This window comes from Cebus imitator, unplaced genomic scaffold, assembly GCF_001604975.1.
Source record: "Cebus imitator isolate Cc_AM_T3 unplaced genomic scaffold, Cebus_imitator-1.0 Scaffold60, whole genome shotgun sequence".
NCBI lineage: Eukaryota > Metazoa > Chordata > Mammalia > Primates > Cebidae > Cebus > Cebus imitator.
In genome coordinates, this window is record NW_016107375.1 from 5,044,440 (window position 1) to 5,071,664 (window position 27,225).

Consider the following 27,225-nt stretch of genomic DNA (forward strand, 5'->3'; position numbering starts at 1 on the left):
ATTAGAGACAGGGTTTCACCATGTTGTCCAGGCTGGTCTCAAATTCCTGACCTCAAGCGATCTGCCTGCCTTGGCCTCTCAAAGTGCTGGGATTACAGGCATGAGCCACCACGCCTGACCCATCTGTTATTTTAAATGGCGGCATGGTAGTCCATGAATGGGAGAATGTAATATTTCACTCTCAAAATGTCCTATTTTGGATGCTTTTAGGTTGTTCTCAATTTTTTGTCATTATTAACAGTGCTGTGATAGACATCCTTATAGGTGTCAGTTAACATAACTACTCCCTTAGTATAAACTAATGCATAGGGTTTGAATGGTTGGTTCAAGGGATTTGCAGAATGTTAAGGTTTTGGACACATCACTTACCTGCCCTCCCGGAAGGCTGAGTGACATTCCAGTAGCATATGAGAAGTGCTGGTGTTCTGGCCCTCTGGGAAGATAAACACTAGTAGCCTACTAGAGTCTGGGTCGGAAAGGGAAGAAGTGAGCCAAAGTTATCAAAATGTGCAGGTGGATGGGCGGGGTCTTCTGTAGAGAGGCAAGAAATGGAGCAAAGGGGACGAGTGAGTGCAGAGCAGGTGGAAATCGATCTTCAGGGTTGAGCTGGAAAAGGAATGAACAGGATAAACTAAAGGGGTGGAAGCTGATCTACTCCCTCCTATGTTTCAACACGTGATAGTATCAGACTTACATTGGACAGCTCCCTAGAAAAATGTGCTAGCTGTATGTTTACTTGATGAATGGTATAGGGCAAGCTTGTCCAACCCACTGCCCACAGGCCACATGTGGCCCAGGACAGCTTTGAATGTGGCCCAACAAAAATTCATAAACTTTCTTAAAACATTATGACTTTTTTGCATATTTTTTTTAGCTCGTCAGCTATCGTTAGTGTTAATGTATTTTATGTGTGGCCCAAGAAAATTCTTCTTCCGGTGTGGCCCAGGGAAGCCAAAAGATTGGATGCCACCGCTGTGGAGTGTTATTTCTTGGTTGCTGCTCATGAGCAACTTTTAATGACCAAGAGACATCTTCATGTCAGTGCATAACCAGGCTTGGCTGAGGTCAAATGCATGAACCGTGTTTGAGCACGTTAGGTACAAAAGGAGCAATGCAGACATGAGGAGCTGTGGAGTGGGGCAGTGTGGGCTTGGGAGGTAGCACTTCTCAGAGAACCTGGGGTTTGAACTAAAGCTGGCAGAGTGGGGGCAATGACAGCCAAGAGAGAACCTTGTTTAGATGCCCTGAGTTCAAATCTGGGCTGCACCCTTTCTAACTGCGTGAACACAGTCAAGTTTCTTAAGCTCCTGCCTCCATTGCCTCATTAGTAAAAATGGTGATGCTAGTAGCCTAGGGTCCATCATTGTGAGGATTAAATGATGTGTTGGAGGTGACTGGCTCAGCAGTTTCTCAGGAGCATCAGAGGCGCTTATGATTTTGACAGGGGATTGTGTCTGCAAGGAGAGCAAGGTGGAGGGTATTCTAGGGAGAGGAGAAAGGTTCCAGTTCTATTTGTAAGACAGGAAGAGGGAGAAAAGACTAAGGAAGAAAGTTACAGGAGGGAAGCAAAGGAAGAGAGCCTGTCATCCATCTCCCAGTGCCTTGTGTGTGGTCCCAGGAGCAGGGAGCATTTTGCAGAGGCCGTGGAAGGGTTGGTACAAACTGATGACAGGAGGGTAGGCTGGATGTGGAGGAGGAAGAGTCTAGAGAATGAGGAAGAGGCAATAGACGAGAGCCTGGCTGAGAAGCAATGGGCCTCCAGGCCTGAAGAAGAAAGAGGAAATCTTTTGGGGGTAGCATGAGGGAAAGAACTGGAGTCCACATGCCTAGGAGGGAATCCACTGGTCGGTGGCCATGAGCCAGCTTCCAGCACATGGCATTGCCCCCCATGCCCATCCTTGGGCTTTGTGGACCGCCCCCTCCCCACATCTGTGTGGGCTTGAGTAGTGAGGGGGCCTTCCCTGGCTGGGAGAGAACATTCCCCCTCATCTCCCACCCCCAGGGCAGCCCCCGCTGAATCTCTCTCCCTTGCCATTTTCATCTCCTCCTACGCAGCGCCTGTGATATCTCACTTCTAGCATCTTGGCTCTCAGTGAGCGGAAGTGAGGGGTGTCAGGGTGTGAGCCATTGCGGATTCACTTGCGGGTGGGGTAAAATCAGGCCCAATCATCCTCCTTCTCACCCTCACCCGCTAAAATAGCTAAAGCCACGTTCTATTTAAACAGGATCTGGGGATGGGCAAAAGGCAAGGAAAAGAAACTCTACCAGTTCATTCATGATTCTCTGCTTCCTAAGAAAGCCTGGACCACGTGAGCTTCCCTGAGACTCAGATCACTTTGGGTCTTGATGAGACGGGGGCTTAGTTACAGGACATATGCTTAACTTCTGTGGTCGGGAATGTGGCAAGCAGCCCTACCAGGCTCCACTGTGCATGTGGCACCGGATGTGGGGGCCCGGCCCCCTCATGGTTCCGCCTCTCTGCGTGGCCTGTGGTGGCTCCCTGGAGACGTGTTCTGTCACTGCTGTGTGCTGACTGTTCCGGACAGAGCACAGGGGAGGCGGTGGCGGTGGCTGGTGCACCAGCGCAGGCAGGCAGCTCAGGCCTGCCAGCGTCTGCCTTTTCTGGAAACCCACGCAGAAAGCTTCCGGCCAGCCTTCAGGGGACAGATTTCCTGTTTAGAAGGAGCAGCCATGTGCCCCTGCCACAGGGCCTGCAGAGGAAAAACAGGGCACGTCAGGGCATTTGTATCCACTGAGCAGGGCAAGGGGGGCCCAGACAACCCTCTGTTGTGGCCTTGAGTAGGCACTCTGTGTTTAGGCTGCAGCCAAGCCCACCTGCACAGGACCTCAGCTCAATTCTGTTTGACTTTGGAAGGTGCCATGTGTTTCGCTTAATCCCTGGTCTACAACCCTCATTGTATATTCTTCAGATCAGTGCTCAAATTAGTTTGACCTCCTTGAGCTCATGCTGACCTTTAGTGGAAGGAGGCAACTATCCTTCCCTGAGCTGGTAGGGTTGCTGGGCTCAGATGTACAGGTTGCGCACTGCACAAGTGCGACTATGTAAGGAGACATTCACATCGGAGAGCTTGTAGATCTGTGTGTTTATTATGACAGTTATCCAACAGATGGCAGCAAAGTGTCTTGAGAAAGGGATTCTTTTTCCCTAATTTGCACAAAGGCCCTGTATAGGCTATTGGTAGCCCTGCTAACAGGCCAGAGAGAAATCAGCTCTAGGGACAATTGAACAACAGATAAAACACTAACTGGGTAAATCACAGGCCAGCTCTAGAGCGATTTTCATAATCCGTCACTGTTTCTCCCAAGCTTGATGAGGAAGAGGGGTGCACTCAGTGCTGGCCTCTCCTTCAACTTGACCTTCACCTCTCTTTCCATCTCTGCTCCTTACTCACTCTCAGCCAGGCTATGAATGAAAGCCTTAAAACTAAGGTTGCAGAAGTGGTGCTGCCCTTGGTCCCTGCTCTTTGGAAACCCCAGACCAGGCCTCCTCCTCTGTCAGTGGACTGCCAGGTTCAGCCCAGCCACACGGCACTGTAGGGGCAGGGAAAGTTGGCCCTGGTCATTCACAGTGGGCACAGGACATCCTCCACTGCAACACAGATGGGGGACTCCTTCCCCAATCTTCAGAGCCTTGACATGCTTAGCTACTGCCCGGGATGTGCTGCCATTATCCTGAAGCCAGCAGCCGACCACCCTGGTCCAGGCAGCTCTGCTCCCATTTCAGGCCACAGAGAGCAGACCTGCCCACCACCCCCTGCCGAGAGACAGGCAGAGCAGTGCCAGAGAGTGCAAGACGTATCCTAATTCTCACCGGCGGCCCAAACCCAGCTTGCCACCTGTTTTTGTGTGAACCCCAAGCTAAGAATGGTTTTTATATTTTTTAAACAGTTGAAAAGAATTTTTTTTTAAAAGCAATATTTCGGGACACATAAAAATGATATAAAATTTACATGGCAGTGTTCATAAATAAAGTCTTACTGGAACACAGCCACATACCCATTTGTTTATGTAGTATTGTCTATTGTTGCTTTCACGCCACAACAGCAGAATGGAACAGCTGATGTGAGAGAGGCTGAATGGCCTTCAAATCCTAAAATATTTCCTATCTGGCGCTTTACAGAAAAAGTTTGCTGACCCTGGCATAGGGCCTGGGAGGCCTGGGGTATCCTGGGAAGAGCCCTGGATTCAAAGACCAGAGATGCGGCTTTGAGCCCTTCCTGCATTATGTAGCAACTACGTGTCCTGGGGCGAGTCACTGTGCCCTCTGAGCCTCAGTTTTCGTATCTGTAAATGAGAATGTCAACAGTACCTGCTTGCCCTATCACATGTGGCCATTGTGTGGATCAGATGGCATCTAGGATGTGCCAGTGGCTTGTTAGCAGCAAATGCCTGTGTGAATATTTAGTATTATTTGTCCTGGAAGGTGAATCCACCATGTCATTTTCAGAGACAAAAGGTGATCTTTTGCCCCACATGGGACTTCTTTCTTCTCATCATCTTTCTCCCTATTTCCCTGCTTCCTCCTGGCCTTTGGGCAGGATTTTTTTTTTTTTAAATAGGCCTTTCACCTTTCTCTCTGCTCAGTGCCCAGTTGCCAGGGAAGCAGCCCCACTTCATATGTGGGTGTTTTGTTCTCACAGATCACAAGATCCAAGGGGTGAGTTCAACAAGCAAAAACCCACTTGAGACCAGAACAGCAAGTCTGCACTCACTGAAACTCTAGTCACAGGAAATTGGCGGGGGGTGGAGGAGGGAGCGTACTCGTATGACTGTTAGGGAGGAAGGCTCTATGCCCTGCACTGACATTTGCCAACAGCGAGAGAATGGAGCCCTGCTTTTACTCAGCTTTGTTCTCTCATTGGCAGATGCACCCACGCACAGATCGGGACTGGCATTGAAACCCTGGGCCTTGTTTTGGAAAATGGCAAAGTAAATAGTCTAGGGTTCTGCTTGAAGAGGGAATATGAAATAAAGGAGGTAGAAAAGTAATGTGATAAACCTCAATGGTTTCATGAGGTGCACCTGTCCATCCCTGCTGCTCTTGTCTCCTTCTCAATGTGATTGGCGGTCACCTGTCACACAGGGATTCCATTCACCACCCAGCCAACTGCATATGGACTTGGGGCCCCATCTGCCATAGAAAGTTCTGTAGAGGATAGAGGACAGTCTGCTTGTTCCAGAATCAGCTTTCTCCTGGCCTCTGTGCACCTGACTTCCTGATTCCTTGGCTTGGGCCCCTTGTTTACCTTAGCTAGAAAGGCCTAGGAGCTTCCTTCCACTCCAGCCCTGGAAGTTGGCCTTGACGTTGTGAGAACACTGAGCCAGCAGCGGTCAGTGCCTTTGCTTTCGGACTTGATCTCGGACTCTTGGCCTGTCTCCCCAAATTGCCTCACTTTGTCTTCATGGTCTGCTTCTCCAGACCTTCCCAGAGCACAGATGCTGTGTGTTCTCCAAGTCCTGTATGGGTTCACGCCGCCCAGGCCTCACTTGTGCTGATCCGGGTGCTCCCCCACCTACCCTCTGAGATGTCTCCCTGATCTCCTGGCTTCCCTCCAGAGTCTGTCCTTCCTGGTCAAGTGTCAGGGAATTGCAGATTAAAAAGGACCCTTAGTGTTTCCATGTCCTCTCACCTATGGCATTTTCTGTGCAGCATTCCTGGCAGGTGGCTCTCCAACAACGTGCTTGGCACATGCTAACCGTCAGGTGTCTCTAGGAATGGGAAGCTCCCTCTTCCCGCCCAAGGGCATCCATTCCTTTGTTGAATAGGCTTAGATACTACAAAATCTTTCCTTTGGTGAGTGAAAATCACTTTATAAATCAACCCAGTAATTAGAATTCTGTGTTCTGGAATGATTCAGAATATTGTCAATTCCTTTGACAAATGCTTCCCGGTCCCTCTCATCCTTTCTCCTGCTTCACTGTGTGCAGTTCCTACTGGAGCCCTGCTGCCCCTTCCAATGAACTGATGCTCAGTGGCGACCTTCAGAATCTCCCCTAATCCCTACCTTCCCTGGCTTCACCAGCCAAGTGGCCCTGGGCATCTTGCCACCCTGAAGAGAGGTTTCACCTCTGTGTGAAGTGAACCCTGGACTGGAGCTGGGAAAGGTTGTGAGCCAAAATGAATGTTATCAGAGGCACTGCCAGCCAGGGAGGAGAGAACCAAGTCCTGGGGGGTGGGGGTGGCCTTTGGAATATGGAAGATGAAAAGAGCAGAATTAGCTTGCCTTGGCTGAGGCCTCCTCAGTCCTTGCAAACCACATGGCTCAGAAGCTCTGGGAGGGAAACCTGGAATCTGCCTGTTTAACACATGTCAGATGTTACTTCCAGGTAACCTGAGTGTGGCCCAAGCCACTCACTTTGGAATTCTCCAGATCTGGCCTCTCCTGAAGCCTTTGGTTCTGGCTGCAGTCTCAGTGGATCTTCACTGTTAAACAAGATGTGTGAGAACCTGAGAGTGGCTGCTCCTCCTGGAGCTCTCGGTTAGGAACACGGATTGTGGGATTCTTTCCTACCCCATTGACGGGTTTCCCCAAGTGAGGACTGAGGGAGAGAAAGCAAAGGCACTGACCGCTGCTGGCTCAGTGTTCTCACAACGTCAAGGCAAACTTTCAGGGGCTGGGTGTGGGCTGTCCTCTATGGGACTCCTGCAGGATCCCACCCCGTGTCACCTCTAGGAGGCTGGCACTGTAGTGGGACTAGAGATGGGGAAGGGATGAAATTAGGTTTTCTCCTCATCTCTCCAACCTCAGCCCTTTGCCCTGAGCAACTTCCTGGGGACTTTGCATTTTCGGAAATTTGATTCAATTTACTTTCCAACATACTTAATGAGACTGTAATGTACATGCCCAGCACTGTGCTAGGGTATGTGGGAGAGATTATCTAAGAGGAGAAAGTCCTGCTCCCAGCCCTCCTATAAATACTTGAAATCAGGAGCCTTACCTGCAGGAAATAGCAAACAACACAAGACGGTAAATGGCAAAACTCAAAAATCATTGTCACAGGCAACATAGCAGAGCTGAGGAATACAGAAGAGAAAAACCTCTAAGGGCCAGGGACGGGGCTCAGAGAAGGCACTAGGGAACAGGTGGGCAGAGGGGCTGGGATGGAGGACCTTGATTAGAACAGCTCTAGTTTTTATCAGCTTCACATATTGGGCATAAGACATCTGAAACAAGGAATTCTGCTACATAAAAAATATGAAGCCACTGTAGGAAGGGAAAAGGGAAGGGAGGGTGGTCTCAGCCATTGGAATTGTTGGCACCCAATGAAAAGCTGGAGGAGTCCCCTTCCCTTGATCACACATACCAACCCCTGGCCTTTGCTCCTTTCTCTAAGGCAGGCTCCAGTTGGGGAGACCTGGGCAGGTCTCATCATGTTGTCAAGTTTACATTGAGCCTCGTCCCCCATCAAGGCCTTGGCTGAGACTGACACTAAGGCATTTGGAGGTTACAGAGAATTAATTTCTGTTCAGTGAATGGAGCAAAGATACAGGAAGCAGATACAGGTCTTCAAAAGAGCCCTAAGCATGCCAGCCACTATTGGTGCCTCTTGTCTTTGCATTGATTCTGGCCTTGACAATTTACATATAAGTTTAATTTTCATCTGCAGAGTCCAGTTTCCCCAGTGAATTTCTACACTGTGGTGCAATATGGAAAATGGATTGGGAAAGGCAAAGGAGATACAGCGGGGCTAGTTAGAGACATTTCAATAGTTCAGGGGAGATATGCTGGGGGTTGGTTTAGAGTGGCACCTTGGGTCTGGGCTGATTCCTGTGTCCCAAGGCAACATGTTAGTAGATAAAAACAGAAGGTCCCCTTTACCTCTGATTTATTCAAGTACAGTGATGGTCATTTATCCAATGACCATTTGGAACCAATGTTGAGTGATTTGTTTTTTGCTCTGCTATTGACAGTAATGATGATAATTCATGCAATGACCATTTGGAACCAATGTGGACTGACTTATTTTTAGCTGTTATTGACAGTCATGGTGACAATTTATGCATTACTGGGGGGAGGTGTACATGGTGTGGTAGCTACTTTGGAGTCGTCTCTATTCTCTTCTCAGGATCCTTAATGAGCTAAGGTTTTCTCTCTCCTTGTTTCTAGGTAATAAGTATGAAGTCAAGGTGTACACGGGTGATGTAATTGGTGCAGGGACAGATGCTGATGTCTTCATCAATATTTTTGGAGAATATGGAGACACAGGTAATGGGTTTGAATCCTTTTGCTTCACAAGCCGTGCCCAGGACTGCTTCATACGTGGGCTGCTTCCTACAATCCCAGCAGAGGAAGGGAGCTTCAGCCTCTCTTTGTGCTCCTCTACTGAGGGTTTCTCTTCTTGCGATGTAGTTTGGAATGACCTGTCCTGGGCAGCAGCGTGTTTGTTTTGTATTGTAGAGTTTATGTGTGTGATGTGTTTTCAGATTACAGTACAGCTGGTTTGTGGGTTGATTGCAATTGTTCTGCATCTCAGACCATGGACACTCTGAAGCTTCAGATCTCTAGGAAACTCATTCTCACTCTATCTCCCTAAGTTCCATGTCCATCTTGAGTTATACTTTGGGATGTGGCTGGGTATGGCCTGATTCAGTGCAGTGGTTTGGGGCAGAACAGAATGAGGCTGGGAATAGAATTTGACTTGGCCTTACAGGGAAAGAAAGAACTGAGAACTCAGACACAGCTGTAGGTGTTGAGAGAAAGCTCAGGTCAGAAGAATGAGACAAGTGGTTTTCTTCTGCTTCTGCCAATTGAGCAGAATTACATAGGAGTTGGAAAAGCTACAAAGAAATGTGGATTTTGTAACAATATATTAAAGAATTCAAAATGCATTGCTGAGCTTATAAGGAAAAAAAAAAGAGAGAAATCTCTAGGTACCAGTTCTAGAAATGAAGGGGGAATTCAAAACCAAAATGTTAACTATGAATAGATGTGGTGGCTCCTAGAAGGAGAGAGCTTTCATGCTCAACAGTCCAGAGGATGAGCTTTCATACCCATGTAGGGTCAGAGAATGAGACCTTGGCTCTGCATGAGTCAAGAGATTTGAAATTAAAACTGAATATAAAGCCAGAAGCCCTGATGGTTCAGAGGAGCATCTTCAGTGAAAAAATAGAGCAGGAAAAAAATTGCTCATCAGTACAGTAAATGTTTCTTGGCAAGAGCTCTAAATTTAAAAAAAAGAATTGCTGAGAAATTGATACCTTGGGCCTGCACTGCATGTGGGCTTGAGGTCTGATTTTACACTCCAAGTGTGATTTGGGAGCCCCTCTCCCTCAAGTACAGAAAATTGGTTCCACGCCAGTAATACCTTTAGTTATTTGGCAAAAGCATTTGCAAGACTGCCTGAAATTTCCACAGATAAAACACTGAAGATGTGTTCACTTTCCAAAACTACAAAGCACTGAAGTATATAATTCATCATAACTAAGCATTAATCAACACAACACTCAATAAGATTAAATCCCCAGGAATTTCAAATAATTAGATACATTGTGGTGAAACTAAAGACAGAGGGAAATATTTTAAAAGGAAGCAGATTTGGCAGATTACTTTCTGTAAAATCAATAATTAGATTGAAAGCAAATTCCTATCAGCAACCTACATAGGTCATAAATATGTGGAATAGTATCTTCGCTATTCTAATCAAGGCTATATATCATCCTATAATTCTATACCAGCTAGGTTATCATTCCAGAGTGAGGACTAAATGAACAAATTTCCATGAAAACAAAGATAAATAGAGTTGACCATTCATATGCTTAAAAATCCACTAAAGGATATATTTCAAGAAAAAGGAAATTGTACACAAAAGAAAGGAGTGAGATACAAGAAACAAAGTTGAGCAAAAATGGATATATGTAACGAATCTAAGCAAGCATTGACTATACAAAACAACAATAATGATGACTAACATCAGTGCATGAGAAATGTGGACCCCAAACAATTAAAATCAATAATATTTGAGAAGGAAGGTAGATGATGAGAGTTAAAACATAATAAGGGTCTTGGTCCCTGCTCATCTCCCCATTCCCAGGAAAGCAGGGATAATGATTAACTGTAGATTTTAATAAGTTAAGTCTGCATATCAAAATTGTAAAAATAATCACCCCAAAATAGAAATGTATAATTGAAAACCAAAAAAATAAATTAAAAGAATAAAAAAATCAACCCAAGAGAAGGAAGGGATGAAGAAAGAGAAGCAAAGAAAAAACATGGCTAATAGCAAAAAGTAAAACAAGTGTGTTAATAAATAAAGTCATAAAAGTTGGATATTCTCATATTAGATGAAAATTCTAAAATCCAGCTTAAATACAGCATATGATACAGAAAGTCTGAGAATAAATGGGATGAAATAAAATATACCAGGAAAACATTAACAAGAAAGATTCTCACATAGCTATATTAATACCTGTCAGATGAAACTTTAAGGCAAACCACTTTGTTTGAAATAAAAATATATTAGACAGTGACAAAAGGAATAATGACAAAAATAATGATACAATAATTTTGAACTTGTATAAATTTGACAACATATTCTCAAAATATGTGAAACAAAAATTAACAAAATTCTTGGAGGAACTTGGCAAATACAGAATCATAATGGAAGATTTTAGTATAATACTCTCAATAATGGATAGGCCAAATGCATACAAATTTAGTATGAGTGGAAAAGATTTTAATTATACAGTTAATAAGCTTGACCTAATGGGAGTATATAGATTACTATATCCAACTGGTAGAGAATACACAGTCTTATTATGCATATAATGACCATTCACAAAACTACAAAGCAAGCCTTAACTTAAATGAATCAATAATATAGAGATAATATTCTTTGATCATAAGGCAATAAAATTAGGAGGAATGTCCATATCTCACCCCAATTAAAAATTAAAAAGCATGTTTCTAAGTAGTTAAATAATAAATTGTAATAGGAATAATCTGGTAGCACATGTTACATCATCATCACCACCACCACCACCAGCATCTGGAACAGAATTTATTCGGGGAAACTAGCAGAGACAGTAGCAATAGCAACCGCAGGTCCCTGTTGCCCATCACATACTGGGTCATCCCAGGAGGATCTTGGAGGGCAAGACCGTAGAACTGAGAGACAGACACTGGCCATTGGGCTGTGAGGCCTTTAAGGTACATTATCGGAGAAGACTAGCCTCTTTCCTGGGGCTGGGGTCCCATAGCAATATGACATGGGAGAATCTTGGCATTCGGTCCTCTTCTGCCACGTCAGCATTTATGCTTGAGGGAACATGAGGGTCTCCTCTAGCATAATGAGGAGGCTGGGGTCCAAGCCTTATGATTGTCACTATATGACGTAGCCTGATCTTTCATCTCAGCATCCTCAAAAGACTGTCTTCAGAACATGCTGTAGCCAGTTTCTAAGGAGATCTGTGATTATTAAAGAAATTAGAGCAGCAATTAAAATTCACCCAAGACATCAGACCAAGAAAATTGTTCAGGCAAAATCTACCAAATATTTAAGAAATTATGATTCTTCATCTTATATAAATTATTTCAAAAAATAGGGAAAGAGGTAATGTGTCCTAGTTTATTTTATGATTTTTGATACCAAAATCAGGCTGATAAATTAAGAGAAAGAAATGTACAGATGAGTCTTATTTGTGAACAAAGACCCAAAAATCTTAAATAAAATATTAGCATATCAAATTCATGATATCTATAAATATATAGATACATGACAAATAATTCCTACTCTGTAAGGTTTATTCCAGGGATTTAATGATAATTTAACGTTAGTCAACCTATTTACATAACTTATCATAGTAACAGATTAAAGAGGAAAAATAGAATTATCTTGATAGATGCCGGAAAATTGGCATCACTTATTTTTTAAAAACCCATAGAAAATTAGAAATAGATTTTTTTTTTAAAAAGATAAGGCTATCTACCAAAATATGCACAAATATCATGCTTAATTTTGAAAACTTGAAAGCACTCTTTTAAAAGCCAATAACAAAATAAATAGTCCAGCTACTCATTATTTCTATTCTTCACAGTAGTGGAGGTCCTAGGGTCAGAAAAAAATGGATAAGAAAAAGAACTAAAAGCTATAATGGTTGAAAATGAAATAGCAAGCTTTCATTTTTATAAAAAATAATGGTCATCTACAAAATCCAGGGGCGTTTACAAACCATTAGAACCAATGAAAGAGAAAGTTTGGGAAAGTTGCTGCATATACGATTACAATACAAAAATTAAGAAAAAGAAGCAATGCAAGAATTTAATTTAAAAATATATTATTTACATTAGCAATTATAAGTTACCTAAGAATAAATATTAAAAAGAGTATTTTGGGAAAACTATAATTTTTTATTGAAAGATAGACAAGAATATGTAAATAAATTGAGAAATACGTTCATGAATGAGAAATGACTCAAATTCATTAGGATGTCAAATTTTCCCAGGTTGTTTTATAAACGCAATGCAATTTCAGTCAAAGTCTTAAAAGGCAATACTCCACAGCTTACATTGCTACTAAAATTCATGTAGGTCTAAGCCATAAAGAGTTAAATATTGACAAGACAATTTTGAATAATGAAAATAATGCTAACAATATTAATAATATGAGAATATTTGCCCTGCCAGATATTAAGACATTTTAGGTCTCTAAAAACTAACACAGTGTGATATTGCTAGATGGATAAACAAAATAGAGCAATGAAACAGAATAAAGAGTCTAGAAACACACCTAGAGTTGGCATTATAAATCAGAAGGAAAAGATGAAATGTTCAACTATTGGTGTTTGAACAATTGTCTAACTGTATGAAAAATAAAATTAAATTTCTACCTTTTACCATCATGCACTAAATAACTTTCCAATGGGCTAAAGACTTAAATGTGAAAACGGAAAACTATAACATTTTTAGAAGAAACTCTAAAAAAGTACCTTTTAAATCTCAATTTAGAGATGGGATTTTGTAAACAATTCATTAAAAGCACAAGCGACTTAAGATACACAATAATGGAAAATTGCAAAGCAGAAAGAACAGGTTAGAATTCAAGTCCTAACTATGTGCTTATAACCTGCATGACTTTTGGCAAGTTATTTAACTTCTCTAAGTCTCTGTTTCTTCATTTGCAAGACAGAGTTAATAATACCTCCTTCTTAAAAAAAATAATGATACTAATACCTCCTTTTTGAATCATAGTGAGGAATAAGTGAGAGAAAAAACCCAAACTCTGTTAAACAACTAGCAGCATCTGATAGTATTAATACTTGCCAGCACTATTTTCCAGAAAAGGAGTCGGGTCTAAGGAAATCTGTAGGCTGAATACCAACAGCCCCTTTACAAACTGCTGTGGCTATTGTTCCAGTTTGGGACAAGCAACTGGCAAAAGCAAGGCAGGGTCCTAGGTCTAGAGATGGGGGTACAAATCGGTTTCGTAGGATGGGGACTCCAGACTAAGGCAGAAATCAAATGCTTAGTTATAGAACCTGGGCACAAGCCACACATGAAGCAAACCTCTGCCTGGTCCAGAGACTGGAGGGATGTAAGAAGCCCTTAGAACTCAGGAGGAAGTTGCCCTTGTTGACTTTGGAAGAGCATCTTTCAGTGGGTGGACCATGAATACTTGCAAATTCTTTTCTTCCAGTCTTTTTGTAATTTCTTTTGTGTGTCTGTGCATACAGGGGAGCGTAGGCTGGAAAATGAAAAGGACAACTTTGAAAAGGGAGCTGAAGACAGGTTCATCCTGGATGCCCCGGATTTGGGGCAGCTGATGAAGATCAATGTTGGCCACAACAATAAGGGGGGATCTGCAGGTTGGTTCCTGTCCAAGGTGAGTTCAGCTGCTTCTCTGTGGTTCCTGTGGCCTTGGAAGGGGGGCTTCTTGCTGTTCAGAGGGTTGTACCTCAGCCCCAACTTCCCTCTCTAGGTCTATCTACATCCACTCTTCTACTTAAGCCAGCTGACCAGCCATGCTGCCCTCCTATGGCCTCCAAGACTTCACCCACATTACTACCTTCATAGGAAGCCCAGTACTTTCATCTGAATCTAGCCAGGGCCTATTCATTCTTCAAGGCTTGCCATGAAGCTTTCCCTGACCCTGGCTCACCAGAACCTCCCCCTCCCATGAAACTTTAGAACCCTGCTTGCATATAGCATTCCTTTGACCCAAGTGTATGCTTTCTTATGACTTATCTTAGCCCGTTGCTTTGTACCCCACATTTCTGGATCTCTAGTGTTATAGTTTCACCTATCCAGGACAAAGATAAGAATCAAGAAGAAAGCAAAAAGCCTTCTGAGCAGCTAAAACGTATCCCGTTCGAAGTTTGTAAAGAAAGTTCATGCCCCTGACTCTACCTGGCCTTGTGCTGATTTTGAAGGAAGCCCTCTTCAGACTTGCACTCAGCGCCTAGGACTTGCCTGTAATCCCTTCTAGTAAACTTGCTTCCTGTAATTTTAAACCTCTAGCAGAAAATTAGAAGGGGAAAGAGGCACTGTAATGGGTAGGGTTATCAAGAACAGTAATGGGAAGTCAAAGAAGATATAAAATACCAAAAGAATATTAAAAATTCACAGCAGGCTGAGGTCACTTAGAAAACAGGCAACCAGCCCTTTGCATAGACTTCCTTCAGTTATGAGGACATCAACGTATAAAATTTCCATTCATTACAGAATTGTAGGAAAAGGTTAATGGGTTATACATTTTTGAAAAAGTATTTTGAGAAAGGTCTTATTGCTTAAAACAGAAAATCCTCAGATTTATAACAACTTGACTGTAAAGAATGATGCTGTCTGATAGTTGAGGTTTTGTTTTTGCTTAATTTCATTTATCTTCTTGTATCAGTTAGGAAAGTATCTGGCTGCAAGGACCAGCAGATTGAAGTGCAGTGTTAAGCAACTAGGGGCTTATGTTTTTCATCTCATTCTGGATTTCCTCAGCAAGGAAATCCAGATGTGGTCAACTCAGAGCTCTTGCAGCTGCTTTCCGAGGCACCTGCTCCCTCTCCGCATCACCATTGTCAGCATTAGGACTTTCTTCCTCCAATTTGTTGCCTCGTGAGCACATAACAGCTGCTGAATCTCTAGGCATCTTGTCTATGTTCCAGGCAGAAAGACGGGGAGAGAAGAATGGGATAAAGGCTTTGACAAGGGGGATAAAGACTGTTTTCTGGCAAATCTTGCCTTATTTTGAAAACAGCAGAGACTTCCTTGGAACTTCTGGCTACATTTCACTGGCCAAATATGTATGATGTGGCCACCTTAGCTGCAGTGAAAACTGGGAAATCAGGTGGTTAGCTTTCAGCCTGTAGAATAGAAATGGACTAAGAAGAAGGTGATTGGAAAGGGTATTGAGTGAGCATCCTAGTGACAGCTACACTTCTTTTCCTAATTAGTTTGAGAGTTCCTTGAGGGCACCTCCCTAGCTCTTGGCATGGGACTGGGCATTGAATCAACAGGGGAAGAAATATCGAAATTCCTGTGCAAAGGAAAGGCTTGCCTGGTCCTAAGAGCAGCAAGCCTGATGCTGAACAGGGCACCAGGAGGCTAAGTGGAACTGCTGCTTGGATTGGAGAAGAAATCGGGCGGGAGTCCAGAATCCAAATAGCCAATACACCAGCAGGGGTGTGTTTTCAGATGGTTTTCTGTTTAGCTGGGCAAAGCAGGGAGAGGAGAGGCCTGTGCATTTTATGACTTCAGCCAGGGTGGGGCACGGAACAGATACCTTGAAGTCCACTTCCTTCATTCTGAAAAGGAAGACAGTAGATTGAAAATGCAAGGTTTAGTGGGCAGAGCTTTCTTTAAAGGGTGAACAGTTTCACGCTCTTGAACTCAGGTGTCTTCTTGGTCACGTGGCTATGTTGTGCTCTCAGGAAGCCTTCCGAAGGAGGCAGGTTCACATGCCAATATATGTCTCTTTGTTGCCTTTACCCTCAAAGGCCAGCTTGGCAAGGTGTGAAATCTATGGGTGAAAACACTTTTTTTTCTTTAAAACTTTGTGGATTTTATTTCATTGCCTTCTGAAATTTGATACTGAGGCCAAGCAGACTTTTGTTTCTTTCTGGGTAACCTAATTTTTTTTCCTGCCAGATGCTTGCAGGGTGTTTTTCTTTATATTAATTCAAAAGTCTTGCCAGACAGCATCTAGAAGAAGTGGAGCCTGTGTTAGTCCTCCGTCCCTCCCTCCCTCCTCCTCTCCCTTCCCTTCCCCTCCTCTCCCTTCCCTTCCCCTCACCTCCCCTCCCCTCCCCTCTCCTCCCCTGTTTAATTTCTCTGGAACACAGTATGTGTTTTCTATCTGATGGATAGGCTATTTTTTAAATTTATTATTAACTTATAGCTCAGAAAATAGATTTCTTATTATATGTTAGATTCTTGCTTGGGTGGCATTTGTTCTGGTCTCTTCCTCAGGACTGCCAATTGCCCATCTATTGGATTTCCAGTCTCTTATCTTCCAAAACTTGCAGCTTCCCCTTTACTCTGGTCATCTATACTTCTTTGCATTTCTTGAGAACTTGTCAAATTCCCACCACATCATTGATTGGCTGTTCCATACTGAGTTATACTTCTTTCTCCTGTCAATGTGATTTCAATTCTGAATGTGTTTCTTTTAATTGTTTTTCTTACAAAACTAATACATGTTCATCATAAAATGTTTAGAACATACAAATAAACAAAAAAGATAATATAAATCACTGATAATTTTACCACTCAAACATAACCAGTTAATATTTTGATGAACATTCTCTAGTCATTTTTCTATTAATTAATATATCACTTTTAAAAATATGGGGTCATAATGAACACAATATTTTACAAACTTGTTTTCATTTTTAAATATAGCATGCATATATCCCCATGTTATTTAAATAGAATGACATGGATATTTTACAATATAATTTTTTTTTGAGATGGAATGTCGCTCCGTCACTGAGGCTGGAGTGCAGTGGCGTGATCTTGGCTCACTGCAGTCTCTGCCTCCTGGATTCAAGCAATTTTGCTCCTGCCTCAGCCTTCCACTTAGCTGGGATTACAGGTGCTGCCACCATGCCTTGCTAATTTTTGTATTTTTAGCAGTGACAGGGTTTCACCATATTAGCCAAGGTGGTTTTGAACTCCTGACCTCAGATGATCTGCCCACCTTGACCTTCCAAAGTACTGGGATTACAGGTGTAAGCCACAACATCTGGCTACAATGTAATTTTAGTGACCAAAATAAGTGTTTTAGATCTACCACAACTTATTAAACCAATCTTCTTTTGTCAAATATTTCTATTTTTTCCACAAAATTATTATACTATATTATTATTCTATATACTATGCTATTATATAACACATAAAATGTATATTATGCTATATAGGTTGAACATATCTTATTGAAAATGCTTGGGACCAGAAAAGTTTCAGATTTCAGGTGTTTTTGAATTTGGAATATTTGCATATACATAATGAAATATCTTGGGATGGGACCCAAGTCTAAACATGAAATTTATTTGTTTCATATACACCTTATACAAGTAGCCTGAAGGTAAATTTACATAATATTGGTTAATAAGTTTTTACATGAAGCAAAGTTTTAACTGTATTTGGACTGTGATCCATCATATAAGGTCTGGTGTGGAATTTTTCACTTCTGATGGGTTGTCCACACTCAAAAAGTTTTGGACTTTGGAGCATTTTGGATTTTGAATTTCAGATCAGGGATGTTCAACGTGTGTGTGTGTGTGTGTGTGTGTGTGTGTGTGTACAGTATACTACTGTATTATACTATAGTGCTGTGACAAACATTCTTGTAGCTTATCTTTATGTACATCTATGATTATTTCTTACAGTACCTTCTCAGGAGTTGGTGCAAGAACAGGCAGAATTATAAGAACTTTGATCTATTTGCTGCTGTATAGTTTTATTTTTCTTGATATCCTTTCTTACTTAAGTATTTTTTAATCTCATCTTATTGCATTTTCATTGTAGTCTCATCTGTCTTTAAAGATGTTTATTCCTATTTCATAAGGACTAAATCTTCTTATATTCTCTTAAGCACATCAGTTGAATGGTATGAGTTCCTTTGGTGTGTCCTGTATTAGGTCCTATCTAGAGTTTTGCCCTTCCTCTTATTCTTTGGAATGATCTTCTCTGTCTTTGATTCAAGGATTTGCAAGGCCTTAAGTTGGTGTTTTCCCTTTACCCAACCTCAAATGAGGTGGGACTTGTTCACACTTGGTATCTGACAATGGTCAGGGTGCCCCTGAAACATAGGGCATGCTTGTTAATCTCCCATCTTCTTCCTCTTCCTCCTCCCACTTATATTTTCATTCTTGGCTCCAGTTAGGTGATAGCTGAGCTCCCATCTCACATCCAGGGTTGATTGGAGGCTCTTAGTCCCGTTCTCAGATCCTGGATGGCGCTGTCCTGGTATAGCTCTGCCCTGATGTGATGGTTTCTTTTCTTACTCCTATTACCTGAGCCTTTGATACAAGTTGGTTGCATTTTATGCAAGAGATGCATTCCTAAAAATCTATATACTTGGAAATTCATTTGAGACAGAACTTCCTGCAGGAATAATGTAAAGCAGAGGGTTGAACACTTTGAATATATATAGAGAAAACCGTGAAAGTGTGTTTTTGTTCTAATACTTTTGTTTTATACAGTATTATCTTCAATATTTTACAAAGCTATCAGGTGCTTGCTTGGTCTTGGTAGCGTTTTATCATCTTAATCCTGTTCTAAAGTGACTGATTTTTTAAAATAAATTTTATTGTGTATATTTTAAGGACTATAACATGATGTTATGAGATACATATGGATAGTAAAAAGGTTACCCCCTGCCCACATTGAGTTATGACTGGAGGACACATTCTAGCTATTAACAATTCTACTTATCTTAGAGTGAGTTTTCAGTTGACTCTTCCTGGCACATTTCAGGAGGGCCCTTCAGCTATTTGGTGTATTCTAGAAGGCACACTTATCTCAGCCTCACTAACTTAGCTCATGTGGGAGTCCTTCAGGAAGGCTTCACAGATCCCATTAGCCTTACTGTTGGTGGCTGATGTTTCCTGACCTGATCACAAGATCCTAGGATTCACTGTACCTGATGTGGGGCCTGTTCCCCTGGCATGGGCTCTGCTTCTCACCAATAAGGTCAGAATCCTAACCTTCAGCCTGTGAGGACAGTGATGGTTTTGTCACAGTTTGCAAATCCAAGCTTCCAGTTCTTGTGACCAGTCTCACAGGGCACATGCTGCCAAATTTTTTGCTTCAATTTTAAAAACGATCTGCAGCAGTGGGGGGAGCAGCAGCTTAGTAATTCAAGGCAGAAGGTGATTGCCAGTCATCCCTGCATGATTCTAGGCTTTACCAGGTTTCCTGGACACAGTTGTGTCCTTGTGATAAGCTTTCCTTGGGCCACAAAGCAGATATCAGTATATTCTTAGAGTACACTCAAGTGATTGGAAGATTGGATTAGATCTCCAATAAGATCTAATCTAATAAGACCCTCACCAACACTTATCTACATCCCTGCCCACTCTCCTCCTTCCCAGATTGTTATTGAAGATATTGGGAACAAAAGAAAATATGACTTTCCCCTAAACCGCTGGCTGGCCTTGGATGAAGACGATGGCAAAATCCAAAGGGATATCTTAGTGGGCGGAGCTGAGACCACAGGTAGATTTGAAGAAAAGGGAGGCTTTTTGGGTATTTCACTTTCTGCCTAAGGGTCGGTGTTGGTATCTGTGGGGCTGGAGCCAGCTGGGTCTGCAGACAGCATTCCTCCTGCTCCTGAATCTGTTGTGTCCCACTGGGTTGCAGCCTGGGGGCTCTATTGTTGCCAGAGGATTTGAGGGATGCTGTTAAGCGGATAACTGCTCAAGGCAAAGGAAGGTATCCATAGGATGAAGTCAGAATGTGAGCTTCTGACAAGCATGGATGTTTCCCAGGACATTGATTCACTCTGACCTCTTCCTGATATTGAGTGCTTAGTACATGCCAGGCCTCCTTCTTGGTGGGTGCCTGACCCATATTGTGTCCTTCAATCCTCACAACCACCCTATTAAGTAGGAACTGTTATTGTTCCCATTTCACAGGTGAGGAAACTGAGGCATATGGAAGAGCCTTATTCAAGGGCACACAGCTGGCAAGTGATGGATTCAGGATTTTGTCTGCTTCCTAAAGCCCTAACCTATATAAATTCCACAGAGAACTTTTAACTCCCAGCGTGGCAGACACAGTCATAGATGTTCTAGAAAATCAACATTGATATTGTGCACATCTGAGAACGTTCTCGGCAGCAGAACCTCCCATGACTCACCACAGGAGAAAATCCATGTTCTGTACTATAATGTACAAATTGCTCCACAGTTTGGCTCCATTTATCCTATCCACAGAGTCTTCCCACACTCTCTCTCCCACTGCACATTCACACCTTCCATTCTCCCCTCTACCTCATTCCCATGCCTTCCCTCTCCCCTCAACTCCCTGCTTGCCTTGCTCTTTCTCTCTCTCTATCCTTGGAACCTGCCTTATCCTCATCCTGCAAAGCCTTTTCTCTTCTTTCTGCCTCTCAAATTCCTGCTTCCAGTCACTTCCTCTGAGCCCTCTCTGACCTTCTCTGGCCTGGGTAACTTCTCCCTTCTTTTGCTCCATGCATCCTTGGCAGACCTTTATTGCTGCTGTTTAAGAAACTAAATGCTCCTCTGCTCCAGTGCTTTTCAACCTCAGCACCATGGCCTGATCATTGTGAGATGTGGCACAAGTCATCTGCAAATAAAAGTTTGCAGCTTACTTAAAAATATACTCAAATAGAATTGATGCAATCCCATTTAATGTGTGAATATTTCATGTCTCCTAGTGATAGAAGAAAGGCATAAATAATAGCAGCTGGGAATTGCTTGTATCCTAGGCCATGGAAGTATGTCTGATGTGAGAGCACCATTTGTCCATGCATCTTAGAGAAATAAAGCTCAAGACCCAATTTTTCTTTCTTTTTTCTTTTTTTAGAGCAGTGGTCATTCCTTTTTATTTATTTACTCCTAAAGGCCTGGCATCTACTAAGCACTCAATGCTGAACAAAAGAAAATGTAAGTTTAAGAATGAATAATGCACCCATGTAGTTATATGTATTATCACCCAAAGAAATTTGATGTTTTTATTTCTCTGATGTTATGGGATAAGAGTATGCGGTATGGTAGGGTAAGGGGTGCCGGGGGGAAATTAACAAGACTTAAAATGACAACTGCCTTAGACCACAGGACAGAATTAAAGAATGTAAGCGAGGCCAGGCATGGTGGCTCATGCCTATAATCCCAGCACTTTGGGAGGCCGAGGTGGGTGCATCACTTGAGGCCAGGAGTTTGAGACCAGCCTGGTCAACATGGCAAAACCCTGTCTCTACTAAAAATACAAAAATTAGCCAGGTGTGGTGGCACATATCTGTAATCCCAGCCACAAAGGAGCCTGAGACACGAGAATCGCTTGAGCCTGGAAGGCAGAGGTTGCAGTGAACTGAGATCACACCACTACACTCCTGCCTGGGTAACAGAGTGAGACTCTGTCTCAAAAACAAACAAACAAACAAACCAAAATGTAGGCCAGACCTTAGCAAAGTTGCCTGTTCAAATGTTTGCCTTTGGTGTTTTCTCATATTTCGCCCTGTCTCAGGGTTTAATCTCCCTTTGCTAGTTCTTCCTCTGAATTCCATGTCTTCATATTGCCCCTGGTAGACCGGAACCTCAACTGGCCCAACCAACAATGTTCTCTCTCTCCCTCAATCCTCCCTCACCCTACCACATCAGGCAGCAAAGGAGGACATTAATGTCCTCTATTAAAAGTTATGTTTTTAAGTTATCTGCAAAAGAGCAAGCTAAATGAATCAGATAGCCCTGAATATAAATCTCCATTAATGGAGTTGACTATTATAATTAGATTAGACATAACAGAATTCATCTGGCAGCTATTAATAATGTACACATGGTAATTATCATTAATAATAAGTACTATTCTTAGCCAACCCAAGTTCCTCCTTCTCTTTGTTAGTTTCCTGTAATCAGCACTGACAGCTTCCTGTAATAATACGTGCAGTTTATTCTCAAACTCAGATGCATTGACACACAAACTCTGGAAAAGATGAAATGAGGTCGAGAGGGCCACTAGATGGCACCTGGAGGAGGAGGACATGATGGGGAAAGAGGATGTGTGGAAGAGGAGGGCTTTGGGGGTGATGTAACCAGGAAGGGGAGGAGTGGGTGGGACACTATGGTGCAGCTCACATTGAACACTCTCTTTCCTGTTGTTTCCACACCAGCTATTACGTATATTGTCACCGTCTTCACTGGGGATGTCCGGGGGGCTGGCACCAAATCCAAAATCTACTTGGTCATGTATGGGGCCAGAGGGAATAAGAACAGTGGGAAAATCTTCCTGGAGGGCGGTGTGTTTGACCGAGGCCGAACGGACATCTTCCACATCGAGCTGGCTGTCCTCCTTAGCCCCCTGAGTCGAGTCTCCATCGGGCATGGCAACGTGGGTGTCAACAGAGGCTGGTACTGTGAGAAGGTAAGGGATGCCCCCAAGGACAGCCTTCCCTGATTCAACCCCTCTCCTCTTTGACTTGCAAGTACAAACTTTAACCTGAATCCAACCTCCTCCTCCCTCTGAACTAGTAACAAAGCACATGGGCGACTTCCTTCATTGGGTATTTTGGGTGGTTATGTGTCCATGTATCTTGTCTCAAGGGTGGTCAGGCACAGGGCTGTTCTGTACATGAGTCCAAGGGCCGAGCGGGACAGGTTACCCAGAGGCATTCAGTTGGTGGTTATGATTATCCTGATTCCTGGCGTAGTGTTTTACCTCAGCTTATAAATCTTTCAATCAATAAGTATTTTAAAGTATATGTTTGTATTCTGGAATACATATACTTTAAAGAACATACAGTCAAATAGTCCTCTTTCCCTCAAAGGGCACATACTATTTTGAATTTTGTTTATGTAAACTCGTATTGTGTGTAACCGGCAATTTTCTTTCTCTCTCCCTCCCTCCCTCCCTCCCTCCCTCTCTCCCTCCCTCCCTTCCTTCCTCTCTTTCTTTCTTTCTTTTCTTTCAGCAGTTTCATTTCTGTCGCATATACTATTATGAATTTTGTTTATGTAAACTTGTATTGTGTATAGCTGGCAACTCCCTCCCTCCCTCCCTTCCTTCCCTCCTTCCGTTCATTTTTGTCACTGAGGCTGGAGTGCAATGCCATGATCTTGGCTCACTGCAACCTCCACCTCCCAGGTTCAAGCGATTCTCCTGCCTCAGCCTCCTAAGTAGCTGAGATTACAGGCATGAGCCACCATACCCGGCTAACTTTGTATCTTTAGTACAGTTGGGGTTTCACCATGTTGGCCAGGCTGGTCTCAAACTCCTGACCTCAGGTGATCCGCCCACCTCAGCCTCTCAAAGTGCTGGGATTACAGGCATGAGCCACTGTGTCTGGCTGTAACTGGCAATTTTCACTCAATATTATGTTTTAAAGATTTGTCCAGATGGTAACAAAAGTTGTAGTTCATCCATTTCCCTGCTGCAAAGTATCCCATTGTATGAATGAGTTACAATTTATCTGTCCATTCTTCTGTTGATGGATATTTTGGAATGATTTCTTGATTTTTACTACTATAAGCAATGCTGCCATGAAATTCTTGTACATGTATTTTTGTAGAAGTGTGTAAGAGCTTCTCAGAATGAAAGTGCTAGGTCTCAGGGTAAGTAAGTTTTCAGCTTTATAGGATAATTGTTATTTCCAAAGTATTCTAGATTGTTTTCCAAAGTAGTTGCACCATTTTACTCTCCTGTCAGCCATGTGTAAGAGACATTTTGTTTTATACATTCTTGTAAATACTTGATATTGTCTGAATTTTTAATTTTTATCATTTTGGAGGTTGTAAAATTATCCTGTTGTGGTTTTAATTCTTATTTTTATGATTAGTACCAAAGTTGAATGTATTTTTAGTTTTTTATTGGCCATTCATGTTTCTTTTTATGTAAAATGTCTGTTTATGTCTTTTACTGATTTTTCTATTGACCAATCTATCTTTAGATTTATTTTTAGGAGTTTTTAAATTTAATCTGAACATTAATCCTTTGTTGATAATGTATGTTCAAATATTTTCTCATAGTTTGTGATGTTCTTTGAGTAAGAGATTTGAAAGTACCTAGTTTATCAATCTTTTCCTTTTTGACTAATGCATTTAGTATTATTGAAAGAAATCTACTTATCTCAAAGCTATGAAGAAATTCTCCTATATCATTTTCTAAAAATTGTTTTAATTTTTCCATTTATTTTTTAAAATACTAGAAATTGAATTTTGCGAGGGAGGAATTCAGTTTTATTTTTTTTCATGTAGATATTCAAATATTCCAGCAACATTTATTGAAGGACTTTTAAAACTTGACTAAGGTTAAGAATCACCTGGAATTCTTGTTAGATTCCTAGGCTCTAATTCAGACCTAATGAGTCAGAATTTCCAGGCAATCTGGATTATTTAGCCAATGATATAGATAATTCTTTTCAATAAGTAAGTTTTGGAAGCACTGATTTACCAAGTAGTAATTCATTTCCCGCTGTTCTGAAAAGACATTTCTATCACACATAAAATTCACAAAATGCCTGGCTTATAGTTCTTGTTTTGTTTTTGTTTATTTGACCACATGGCCTAAGACCTACAGTACAATGATGTGTAGTAGGATATCTTCACTTTGTTTCTGATTTTAAGGGAGCCACTTCTAATGTTTTATTTGGTTGATATTTTTTTCGACTTTATGGTAGACAGATTAAATTTTTAAAATTCCCTTCTATTTCTCTATTGTAGGGAGTTTTTATGATGAATTGGTGTTAAATTTTATCTAATGCTTTCCAGCACTTAGATAGTTGTATGGTCTTTCTCTTATTCATTAAGTTGGTACACTAATATGACTACATTTTCAAATGGCAAACTATTTGCTTTTTTGTAAGTCAAACATGGAGATAATAGATTGTTTTACATGTTTTTAGAGTTATTAACATTTAATATAGAATTTTTCTGTCTATGTTCCTGAGTAACATTGGCCCCTTATTTCTTTCTTGTACAGTCATGGATTGGTTTTGATTCTAGAAGAAAATAGGAATTATGTTCTTTCCTAAAAAAGGGTGTATAAAATTGCAGTGATATGTTTCCCAAATGTTTGGTTGCAGTCTCTTGCAAAATTATATAGGGGTGCATGGTGTGTGTGTGTTTGTGTGTGTGTGTGTGTGTGTGTGTGTGTGTGTGTGTGTGTAAAATTACAGATTTTAAAAAGCAGGGTTTTTGTTTTATTTTGGTTTTCTTTGCTGGTTATAGGAATATTCAGGCTTTTTATTTCTTATTCAATCTGTTTTAATGAGCTTTTTTAAAGAATTTGTACGGGCTGGACACGGTGGCTCACGCCTGTAATCCCAGCACTTTGGGAGGCCAAAGCAGGTAGATCACAAGGTCAAGAGATTGAGACCATCCTGGCCAACATGGCGAAACCCCATCTCTACTAAAAATACAAAAATTAGCTGGGCATGGTGGCATGCACCTGTAGTCCCAGCTACTCAGGAGGCTGAGGCAGGAGAATTGCTTGAACCCAGGAAGCGGAGGTTGCAGTGAGCCGAGGTCTTGCCATTGCATTTCAGCCTGGCTCCCAGCGACGGAGTGAGACTCTGTCTCAAAAAAAAAAAGAATTTGTGTGTTCATAAGTTATCAAATATATTGGCATAAATTTATACACATACAATGTTCTCTTATTTTTTAACAACTGATGCATCTTTTATCCTGTGATACAATTATGAACACATTTTTATATATTATTCATCCCTTGTTGCTTTTAAAAATATGACTTTTACAAAAAGTTTATTTAGCTCTTTCAAATAACCAAGTTTTGCTTTGTGTACTCTGTTTTAATTCTATTCTCTGCTTTATTGACTTCTGTTCTTACCTTTATCTCTGATTTCCCTGGATTTCTTTTGTTGTTCTTTTTCTAAATTCTTAAATTGGATATTTAGCTCATTAATTTTTAGCCTCCTTTTTTTTCTCATATAAGCATCTGATACTATCATTTTCTCTCAATGTAATGCTTTAGCTGCATTTTGTATATTTTATAAAATAATTTTATTCAGTTTAATTGTATTGTTTCATTTTTAAAAAGCAGCTTTGTTGAAGAATGATTAACATAAAATAAAATACACACTTTTTTAAAGCATATAGTTCTATGAGTTTTGATAAATGTATACACCTGTGCAAACATGACAAGAATCAATATATAAAATGTTTCTGTCACCCTGAAATGCTTCCTTGTGCTCCTTCACAGCCAATACTCACCACTCTAAGTGACCACTAATCTGACTTTAGTCATTAAAGATTAGTCTTTCTAACATTTAATATAAATGAAATCATTTAGCATGCACTGTGCATGTGTTTGTGTGTATCTGATATTTCACTCAGCATAATGTTTTGGGGATTTGTAATGTTGTTTCATGTATTAATAACTTTTCTATTGCTAAGTAATATTCCATTCTTAGGATATATAACAATTTGTGTATCCATTTAATTGTTGATGAACAGTGAGGTCATTTTCAGTTTGGGGGGTTGCTATGAATAAAGCTGCTATGAATATTCATGTACAAGTTTTGTGTGGACATGTATTTTTAATTTTATTGGATAAATACCTAATAATAGAATTTTTGGATCCATGTTAAATATATACTTTTAAAAAATTCCTTCAAACTATGCAGCAAACCACATTGCCATGTGTGTACCTTTGCAACAATCCTGCATGATCTGTACATGTACCCCAGAACCTAAAGTACAATTAAAAAAAAATTCCTCCAAACTGTTTTCAAAGTTGCTACATTGTTTTATATGCCTGCCCATAATATATGAGAATTCCAGTTCTTCCGTATCCTCATCATCACTTGGCATTGTCAGTCTTTCTATTTTTAGATATGTTCATGGGTGTGTAAGGGTATCTAATTGTAATTTTAATGTACATTGCTCCTGATGACTAATTATGTTGAACTTTTTTTTAACGTGCTTATTGATCATTTGTACATATTCTTATTCTAGGTGCCTTTGCTTATTTTATATTTTTAAATCTTATTAAACTGTAAGAATTCTTTAAATATTCTCAATACAATTTTTTATTAGATGTATCTATATATCTATACCCCCATCTCTCTCTCTCTCTCTCT

At 41.3% G+C, this 27,225-nt stretch overlaps 1 protein-coding gene across 1 annotated transcript in view; it reads left to right on the forward strand.

Annotated features, from left to right (window-relative positions):
- The window catches only part of LOXHD1 (lipoxygenase homology domains 1), a 186,254-nt gene that overhangs the window by 30,890 nt on the left and 128,139 nt on the right, over window positions 1-27,225 (forward strand). Inside the window, exons 5-8 of the mRNA XM_037738984.1 lie at window positions 8,130-8,228; window positions 13,691-13,839; window positions 19,544-19,667; window positions 22,303-22,553. Coding sequence (XP_037594912.1) covers window positions 8,130-8,228; window positions 13,691-13,839; window positions 19,544-19,667; window positions 22,303-22,553 — 623 coding nt within the window. The remainder of the gene's footprint in view (window positions 1-8,129; window positions 8,229-13,690; window positions 13,840-19,543; window positions 19,668-22,302; window positions 22,554-27,225) is intronic.